We start from the raw sequence: 9,792 nt of genomic DNA, 5'->3' as shown, positions 1-9,792 counted from the left end.
AATCAGATTTGATGTCATTTTTATTTTAGGATTCGAAAAAAACAACAACAAAATGTGCAACGTGCATAATAGGCCTCCTGTAATTTCAGACCTCCCCATGGAAATAAAATGCAGTCCTTTTCAATCCTCAATAATACGATACAATCCTCTTCTCTTTCCCCCCTTATCTGGGCAACAGACAGAGTGCAATAAAACAGCAGCCTTTTGAAAAGGTAAAGTATATAAAATTAAAATAATACAGTTTAAGTTCGATGTCTGTGCATTATCCTCTTCTCTTTAGTTTTCTGCAAATGTGCAAGGGTAAAATGCAGCAGCACCCTCTTCTCTTTTGACACGCACAATACAATGCAGCCATCCTCGGACCTGAGCAACAAAACACAATAATATCCCTATGTGTCATTCCAAATATATACTGACAAAAATCAGAAATCACTTTATAAAAACAGCCACTTTGTTACTAAATATGTGCCTATGACAGGATTGTGTTCTTACCCGTTTAATGTGACTTCTGTTTTCGGACATCACTGGACAGTTTCTCAACATCGGGCATGTAAGATGTAACTTTAATCTTCACGTAGGACTGACTGCAAGCTCTCATCTGTGAGGCGGGTGCGGTATTTGGATTTTATGTAGTTCATGTTTGAGAATATCTGCTCGCACAGGTATGTTGATCCAAAGATGGATAATACTCCAAATGCATAATTCTTCATGTTCCTATAACTGTCAGGAAGAATGGAAATGTCTTTCCACGTTACTCTTTTTGTTATTTGACAACTTCTCATTACAAAGCAAACATGCAGGCAATCCTTCCGCATTGGCAATGAAAGCAAATGATTCGGTCCAAGAACTGTGGAATCCTCTGTTCTCCTCAGCTATCTTTCTCTTTTTCCCTTTGGGATCCATGGCCCATGACACACCCGCCGTTTTGTTTACAACAGCCACCTGTCTGGCACTACGCGGAGCTGAAAGAAACGTGTGTCGCAGGCTATGACGTAAATCTTCGTTGACAGAAATGTTGAAATTAAATATTTATTATACACATTTTTACAGCATTGGATAATAAATTATATTAAAACAAAAAATATATTCACACCATCTTTTTCCATTTTCATATTTTTGAAAAAGCTCCAGGGAGCCACTAGGGCGGCGCTAAAGAGCCGCGGGTTGCCGAACCCCGCCCTAGCCTGTCGTTTGATGTGCTAGTGGGGGCGACCGGTAGACAGTGTCATTCGCCCCCTCCTGTCGGGCACTGTTTTCCCACAGTTCTGTTAACGAATGTGAGGGCAGGCGGGAGCGAATAACACTGTTCACCGCTAGCTAGCAAGGGGGATTCCGGTATGCAGGGGCGAAAAAACGGCGATAATACTTTTACTTCCCTTTTGACCTACATTCAAAAGTGTCACACAGACATGAAGGTACACTCCATACAGAACCAATCAGTCGATGGGGGGCGTTCCTGCAAATGAAAGACTGCCCACATGCAGCAGGAACGCCCCGAATTGCTGGCTGCAGTTTCACACTATTGGAATATACCGAACTATTCTTTTGAATCTGATGATCGGCAAGTCTATTAGCTCCCTTCACCTGAATACGTTCGCCCATGGAAAACAAATATTACGGGGACATTAAGGAAAATGAAAAGAAAAACGAAACTACAAAGGAACCATATGACTATAAAACTCACAGCATTCGCATATTTTTTCATTAATACAGCACTACACCTGCACACGGAGACTGATATGGACTTCCTCTGTTGACAACTTCCTCACTGGTGACAGTCCGTAGGTTTCAATGAGCAATAGAGTTGCCTGCATACAGACGCAAGAATGGAGTGAGCACAGTCAGACCTGATCCTAAGTTATTACAAAGACTCAGGTAATCATATTGATATTACGCTTTTATAAACGAATCCTGATTCGCCTTATTTGCTTCCAACCTTAGTTTTCCAAAACGTGTCAATTAATTGAGTTGCATTTCTTCTTCACTTGGTTACAATGAGAACACATCATGTGATTTAGGAGAAGTGGACATTTAGCCAGTTATGTTTTCATCACTTTATTATGTCTTCTGAAGTCCATGAGTTTGTGTACCCTAACATGAGGGTGCAATTTCACCAGAGGCTTCCCAGCTAATTGTCAAATTACCTTTATCTGCAAGGAAAACGGGTTCGTCTATAGATTAGATTTCCCCTCCTTTGCTCTGCTTCCACAACAAGCTGTACCAGGATCAGAATGTCAAAGGATCTTTCCATCATGGAATCTCAACTTTCCATTTCAGAAACCATTTAGGAGCAGCGAATCAAACAAGATGGATTACAAATATGACAATGCTGGAATAGAACTCCTGCTGGCTCACATGAACATAGAGGACATAATCGACGTGGTGGAAAAACTGTACCACACCAAGGAAGAGGAAAAAGAGGCTGGGGCGTCGTTTGAGGAGGGACTCTCTCAGGAGGAGATGGACCAGAACGAGGAGGCAGTGGATGATTCGTGGGACGAAGTGACAGGAGGGACACAGCAGGGGAACAGTGGTGGTAGGGTAAGATACGGGACGGTGTCGGACTTGCTCTCTTTCGTCAACCAGATCTCTAACATGCAGCCAGAAGTACTGCAGCACCTGCCGGAGGAGATGGGTGTGTTACTGAACAAGGTGAGACTTCAGGACATTGGTTAGTCTTTTGAGTAGACTATGTTGATGGATCTGCTCACAAAGGACCAGTGTTAGAAATTACATTGCATGTGTGTGTCTCTGTCTGTGTTCGTCTGTTCATGGGTAGAGTTAAGAATAGTATACTTCTTTGTACAGGGTTTTAACTGCCTTTACTGGGTCAGAAGCACCTCTCACACTGTATTTCATTACCTCTGTGCAGAAACACATGAGGCTGAAGAAGGGTCACTATCGCATCGATTCAGATGTGTTTCTGTTTCCATGGAAGTGGACCTATAAGACTCCTGGTTCTGGCGGCCATGTTCCAAAGGGCTCTTTTGGGAAAGTCCACTTGGCCCAGGATACCATTACCAGGAAGAGAATGGCATGCAAACTGGTGAGTCAATGAGCCCCATGCTGGAATGTCTGGCATGTTTGCAGAATGAATTTCTCGAAGCAACCAGTTCATTAGGACAAAAATCCATGTCAAAGCATCATGTCTCATGTCAAGTCAGTCAGGCATTTGCACACAAACACTTTGAAACTTGCAAGAAGATCATTTTTTTCACTGTGACACAAAAAAGCCAGCATTGCACATGGATGGAAACTGAAAGTATTTGGCTCGCTACCCCACAGGAAACTCAACAGAAACCCCCCACAGTAACAGCGCTGGTTTTAGACAATAACAAATGCAGTGGGAAAGAATCAAACGGCATTATAGAATATCACCATTACCACATGTTTTCCCCGCTCTAGTTCTCATGATTGGAAAGTTTACATACTAAAGAGTTTGTGCCTTAATGGTTATATCCATGCTCCTAGATCGCCATGGAACACTTCAAACCAGCCGATGTGGAGATCCAGGCACGGTTCCGTCACGAGAACATTGCAGAGCTCTATGGTGCTCTCCTCTGGGACCAAAACATCCACCTGTTCATGGAAGCCGGTGAGGGAGGGTCGGTTCTGGAGAAACTGGACAGCTGTGGCCCCATGAGGGAGTTTGAGATAATCTGGGTCACCAAGCAAGTCCTCAGGGGCTTGGAGTACCTACACTCTCACAATGTCATCCACCACGACATCAAACGTGAGTAAGAGCCCAAAACAAATATAGAAAAACACACATTAGTAGACAGAGCAGTGTAAGAGTATGCATAAGAGTGAGAAGAAGAGTAATAGGCATACAGCCTCTACTTTTACCAGGGTTTAGAAACCTAGGGTTTCTCAAATTCTAGCCCCAAATACAGCAGAAATGGAACCCAGGTATGTCTACACATGCACGCTAGTGTATTTGGGGCCTGTGACTGTCATCAGCCACTTTACATGTTTACACTTTACATCATCTACTTTACAAAGGTAACCAAGAAAGGAAAGGGCTTTAGAGTAGACTGCAGCTTAAAGAAACGGCTTCATAGGAAACTCAGCCGCAGACACCTTAAGAAACCACAGAGCTCCCTATATAGTGTACTTCCTTTGAATGTACGTACAGTTCTCATCACATATACAGTAGGTCAATAGCAATTTTTGAAAATTATAAAATAAGTATTGACCTTTGAAAGTAGTGCTGTATCTAATCTTTCGTGATAAACTAATAACATAGCACTGTAGCTAGTTAGTGCACACTATATTCGGTTCTGGGTTCTGAGATTATACTGTATCTTGCAGCAAAGATTCTTTAGCTATGACATGGCTGAACTAAGCAGCTTTTATGGTGAATCTCACTCACTCTCCCTCCCTCCCCCTCTCTCTTCAGCCAGCAACATCGTCCTGATGTCAGACAAAGCGGTTCTGGTGGACTTTGGCCTGACGGTACAGATGACAGAGAAGGTATACACCCCTAGGGATCTACGAGGCACAGAGGTGAGTGATTCTGCTGTTTTTTTCTCTTCAACACACTCAGGCCTATGGCATGACAAGAAAATACACCCTCAGGCCTATGCCATGACCTAGAGGTTTGGGGTCAATTTGTTTTCAATTCAGTCAATCAACATTTTTTAAAATTGGAATTGGAATTTCGGTTTCTGAATTATGAATTGAAATGGAATTGACCCGAACCATGATGACATGACAAACAACAAGAGCAATGCATTGGAAGAACCATCCTACTCCTGTTACTTCATGAGAAGTTAAATAAGTGTGTTTACTAGAAGATAAAAATGCTGTTTCTAGTTTTGGGATTGAGATCACGCAATGCCTCAGCACAGTCTGATAATGATTTATTCAGAAGACAAGTCAGTGCTCCTCTCACAGTGTCTCAGTCAAAAAAAGGTGCAATGAAATCACATCAAACATGAAGAGAACTTGTACAGTGGACTGTTGGTTTTTGTGTGTAATGTATAGGCTACAGAGTTTTGCATAAGTTACAAAATGTACAGTGTTTAAGGTTGAATGCCTTTGAACAGTAGCATTTTCAGATTCAAATGTAGTTAGGAACAGGAGGATGAGGAGAGGGAGGGTCTTAAGAAAGATCATAGTGATTGCCTCATCTATATTTTCCCAATTCACTCCACTACCCTCTGTGGTAACCTATACCACTGGTGACAGAGTGGGAAAGTCCCAGAGCAGAGAGCTAGACACCCAGCACATCATTAATAACAGGGAGGGAAAGGGCTACCAAACAGACAGCTAGCCAAAGGAGTGGAGCTGCTGAGGCTGCTGGAAATTCCAGTTGAAATTCTGGTCTCTTGGGTTTACTGTTTCATACTCCACAGACCATACCACAAGTACCGTATTAGCTATACAGTACAGAGCCTAACATAAGCCCAGCTGCTCTTAGGGTTCCTGTATTATTACATAGTCATAGAGACACTGTGCATTATCAGAGAAAACTCTTGTCTTTGCTTTTTTTCATGTTGTGATTGTTATTATTATCACTGGCTTCATGACTACATAACAAAAAATTACATTTGATAAAGAAAAATATTGTGTACTTTCCAAACACTTATTTTCTTCTTCTACAATTAGCATTATGCCGTTGACCCTGTGAGTAACAGTTGTCTTGTGTTTTCTTCCCCAGATGTATATGAGCCCGGAGGTGGTTCTTTGTCGAGGACACAACACCAAGACAGATATCTACAGCCTGGGCACCACCATCATCCATATGCAGACTGGCAGCCCACCCTGGGTCAGGAGATACCCACGCACCGCCTACCCTTCCTACCTCTACATAGTAAGTACCACCCTACCTATCTCCCTCCCTACCCATCCTACCTCTACATAGTAAGCATATCCTGATAGTTCACAAATGACTTCTATACACTTCCAATAAATGCATAGAAATTGACAGAACACATATGGAGCTGTGTAGCAGAAGCTGTTTTTGCATGGGATATAATCAGTGACAACTCCACCAAGTATTAACGAAAAGTGGATGGATGAAGTGTATAGACGAGTGAATGGTGAACTTACAGGCCTTCCTCTTGCTACACTGACGGGGCTGAAGGAGGGGAAACCCCTCGCTTGTTTGTGGCCAGTTATTCCTTGAAACAGACATGCAGTTTGACTGAACATTCACTGAAGATCAAATAAACTATTTATGATAAAGTTAGGTCAGAGACAAAGTAGACTATACCTAGTAGAATGTCATTTTCACCTGTTTTGCTGCACCCACCCAAACGTCACATTCTTCCATGACCCTGTTCAGATTTCCATGTCATAGACCTAGATTCTTGCAAGATGATTTTTCTCAAATGTCATGAGAGGCAGGTCCCTTAACGTGACTTTGTCTTCATCCTAAATGGCACCCTATTCCCTATTATAGTGCACTACCTTTGACCAGAGCCTTATGGGCCCTGGTCAAAGTAGTGCACTATGTTGGGAATAAGTTGCCATTTGGGAGGCAGTCTCTGTCTATGACACATTAGTAGTTTACTCCCTCAGTCTCAGTACAGTAGTTCCGTTTTACTTTTAACAGTGTTTTTCCATGATCATGTTCCTGATTTGAATATGTCCTGTTTCTCTTTTTGAAGCGTTATTCATCTCTGCTTTAAGGAAGGACTTACTTCCTCATTCTTCACTGTCATAGGGATGCCCTTTCTTGTACATCAAACTTATTTTACAAGATATTACTCAATAGATGGAGCTGTAAGATAGCATAGAGGTGCAGATTCAATGCAGGATAACTATTAGTTTCACCCTACCAGAATCGGTATTTAACAAGATTGGAAGAAAGCATCGAGGAATAGATTCGATCAGTTGTTTTTCTTCAAATACTTTAGCTGTGCTTGATTGAACTTGCCTGGTGCAATGGAACCAATGCAATAGTCCCAAAAGTGCAAACGCCCATCCATATAAACTTACCTTACCTGGAGGTATTACTTCAGACCTCTGACCATATCCTCCTCTCTCCCCTCAGATCCACAAGCAGGCCCCTCCCCTGGAGGACATAGCGGAGGACTGCAGTGGTGTCATGCGGTCCTTCCTAGAGACAGCCCTGGAGAGGAACCCTGCCAAGCGCAGCTCTGCAGCCAAGCTCCTGAGGGACGAGGCCATCAACCCTCCCAGAGAGGAACAGCCACGCTGCTGGAGCCTGGACTCAGCCCTGGTGGAGGCCTCCCACCCTCTACTGAGGCAGCATAGCCAGCAGCCTGACACCACACAGGGTAGAGACTTCTATATGTTACTGTTCTCTATCATTGTTGTTCCCTAAAATAAACAGTTCTACATACTGTTCCTCACAGGGTAGGGACTTTTAGGGATATGCTAATAAACTGTACATCTAATATGTTTTAAAGTGCATGTTTCTCTGATATTCAAATGACACAGAGTACACACTCAAAAATTTGCATATGAGGGCACCTATTAATACAACAACTATTCTCTTTCTCTTCACAGAATCCTCTTTGTACTCTGAGCCTGAGGACTCTGCCCACCTGAGGAGAAAGGGATCCCTGTACATCGACTTGGGGGCAATGGCTGGATACTATAATCTAGTGAGAGGTCCCCCTGCCACAGAGTATGGCTAACCTTGAGCCTAACCTCTGAAGGAAATTTGTATTTTAAAGATATCAGCGATAACTGTTACCTTTCACCTTAGCCTGGTACTGGTGAACTGTTAGGTCAGAAACTCAAGAAGTTGAGTTAGGGACTCATGAAGACTCAATGGTGAACGTGTGACTGATGCTTTTGGAAAGAGATACCAGAAGGACAGAAAATTGGATAGAGACAGTAAATAGCCTGCACTTCAATGGCGCTGGACTCGTGTAATGAAATTGACCAATGTCTGAAAGGTGGTTTCTGTAGCTGCCTTAATTTGTCATCTCTCAACAATGCAGTGGCTCATTGGATGTGTTACTCAGTAACAGTGTTTCACTGGTTAACAGTGGAAACAGTGACATCTTGTGGGATGTTCTGTAGATACATGATATACTGTACAAGCATCTTATACAAGTTTGTTTCTTAAAGAAATGCATCTGAATGGGTCTTGTGATTGAGACATCATTCTATTATTTTGTGTCAATATGAAACTATGATTTCTGACCGTGTATGTGTGGTTTGTACAAATTGTACAATTATATTGTTTTAAACGTGAAGTTCTTAAAATGAACTTATTTGTGTTTGTTCCTAAGGAATATGAGAAGTGATTTTGAGAATTGCTATGCAAGTTACACCATGTACATGACTGATTAATTTGTTACTTTATTTGTCTGATCATTGTTCTTGTACCTGTTGGGTATGCAGTTTTATTTCATAGTGAACAAAAATATAAATGCAACTTGCAACAATTTCAAAGATTTTACTGAGTTACAATAAGGAAATAAGTCAATTGAAATAAATTCATTCGACCCTAATCTATGATTTCACATGACTGGGAATACAGATATGCATCTGTCGGTCACAGATACCTTAAAAAAAAGGTAGGGGCGTGGATCAGAAAACCAGCCTGTATCTGGTGTGACTGATCAGACTTTCGATTGTGGCCCTTTGAATGTTGTCCCACTCCTTCAATGGCTGTGTGAAGTTTCTGGATATTGGTGGGAACTGGAATACGCTGTTGTACACGTCGATCCAAAGCATCCCAAACATGCTCAATGGGTGACATATCTGGTGAATATGCAGGCCATGGAAGGAGTTGGACATTTTCAGCAGAATTGTGTACAGATCCTTCCGACATGGGGCCGTGCATTATCATGCTGAAACATGAGGTGATTGTTGCGGATGAATGGCACGACAATGGATTTCGTCACGGTATCTCTGCATTCAAATTGCCAACCACTCGTCCACACAACGCTGTACACGTGGTCTGCGGTTGTGAGGCCGGTTGGACGTACTGCCAAATTCTCTAAATCAATGTTGGAGGCGGCTTATGATAGAAAAATTAACATCAAATTATCGGGCAACAGCTCTGGTGGACATTCCTGCAATCAGCATGCCAATTGCGCGCTCCCTCAAAACTTGAGACATCTGTGGAATTGTGTTGTGTCACAAAACTGCACATTTTAGAGTGGCCTTTTATTGTCCTCAGCACAAGGTGCACCTGTGTAATGATCATGCTGATTAATCAGCTTCTTGATATGACACACCTGTCCGATGGTTAGATTATTTTTGCAAAGGAGAAATGCTCGCTAACAGTAATGTAAACAGAGAAATAAACTTATTGTGCCTACGAAAAATTACAGGATCTTTTATTTCAGCTCATGAAACACGGGACCAACACTTTACATGTTGCATTCACATTTTTGTCCAGTGTAGTATATCCAATGAGATGACCAGTGCTGTTTTGTACACACATTAATTTCAATATAGCATTTTGTTAATTTTCTTCAGACTTTGTCTCATACACTACTTTGTTTCTGTCATGTTAGTTGAATAAGATGTCATATCATTAACCTGAATGAAATGAAAAGCCAACACGTGTTTTAATCATGTTTATATGACTTTATGACATAATGTATTCTTGACCATATGAAGAGCTAGATAAAACAGTTGGTGTATCTCTTTCTATGAGTGAGTATAGGGGGAGTGGGAGGAGGGGGGAAGTTGTCATTTGCACCTCTTTTTCTCCAAAGGTCAGCTTCCTCTCTGTGATCATGTTTTGGATTAATAATAATATGTCCAAAAATCATCACAGAGCAGTCAGTCAGCTAATACACACAAACTCATGTAGATACTGTACTAGTTCGTACTCTTGAAAATGTTAAAAAATTG

General features: G+C 41.9%; 1 protein-coding gene and 1 long non-coding RNA gene across 3 annotated transcripts; one reads left to right on the top strand and one right to left on the bottom strand.

The window, feature by feature from the left end:
• Positions 1-2: 2 nt before the first annotated feature.
• LOC123724008 (uncharacterized) lies at positions 3-1,356 on the bottom strand. Its single transcript, XR_006762720.1, has 2 exons — positions 493-1,356; positions 3-363 (listed from the first exon to the last, which is right to left on the bottom strand). It is a non-coding gene; the product is annotated as an uncharacterized lncRNA (long non-coding RNA).
• Positions 1,357-1,807: 451 nt separating this feature from the next.
• Positions 1,808-9,257, top strand: m3k8 (Mitogen-activated protein kinase kinase kinase 8). 2 transcript variants are annotated; one of them, NM_001173785.1, is given in 8 exon segments: positions 1,808-1,875; positions 2,278-2,652; positions 2,873-3,046; positions 3,472-3,733; positions 4,400-4,506; positions 5,663-5,815; positions 7,001-7,247; positions 7,480-8,435. In NM_001173785.1, coding segments are annotated over 7 exon segments (1,419 nt in total). In that variant the 5' UTR covers positions 1,808-1,875; positions 2,278-2,307; the 3' UTR covers positions 7,611-8,435.
• The last annotated feature ends 535 nt before the right edge of the window (positions 9,258-9,792 follow it).

Source organism: Salmo salar, chromosome ssa29, assembly GCF_905237065.1.
Source record: "Salmo salar chromosome ssa29, Ssal_v3.1, whole genome shotgun sequence".
Lineage (NCBI taxonomy): Eukaryota > Metazoa > Chordata > Actinopteri > Salmoniformes > Salmonidae > Salmo > Salmo salar.
Note: the sequence above shows the minus strand (reverse complement) of the source record. Positions and strands in the feature narration are given on the sequence as shown.

What these genes read in the sequence shown, in the direction of transcription:
- m3k8 (XM_045710507.1), top strand. Translation starts at nt 2,308, where the DNA reads ATGGATTACAAATATGACAATGCTGGAATAGAACTCCTGCTGGCTCAC. An exon ending in CATCCACCACGACATCAAAC is followed by an intron (nt 3,734 to 4,399) that starts GTGAGTAAGAGC and finishes CTCTCTCTTCAG; the next exon opens with CCAGCAACATCGTCCTGATG. An exon ending in GCAGCCTGACACCACACAGG is followed by an intron (nt 7,248 to 7,479) that starts GTAGAGACTTCT and finishes TTCTCTTCACAG; the next exon opens with AATCCTCTTTGTACTCTGAG.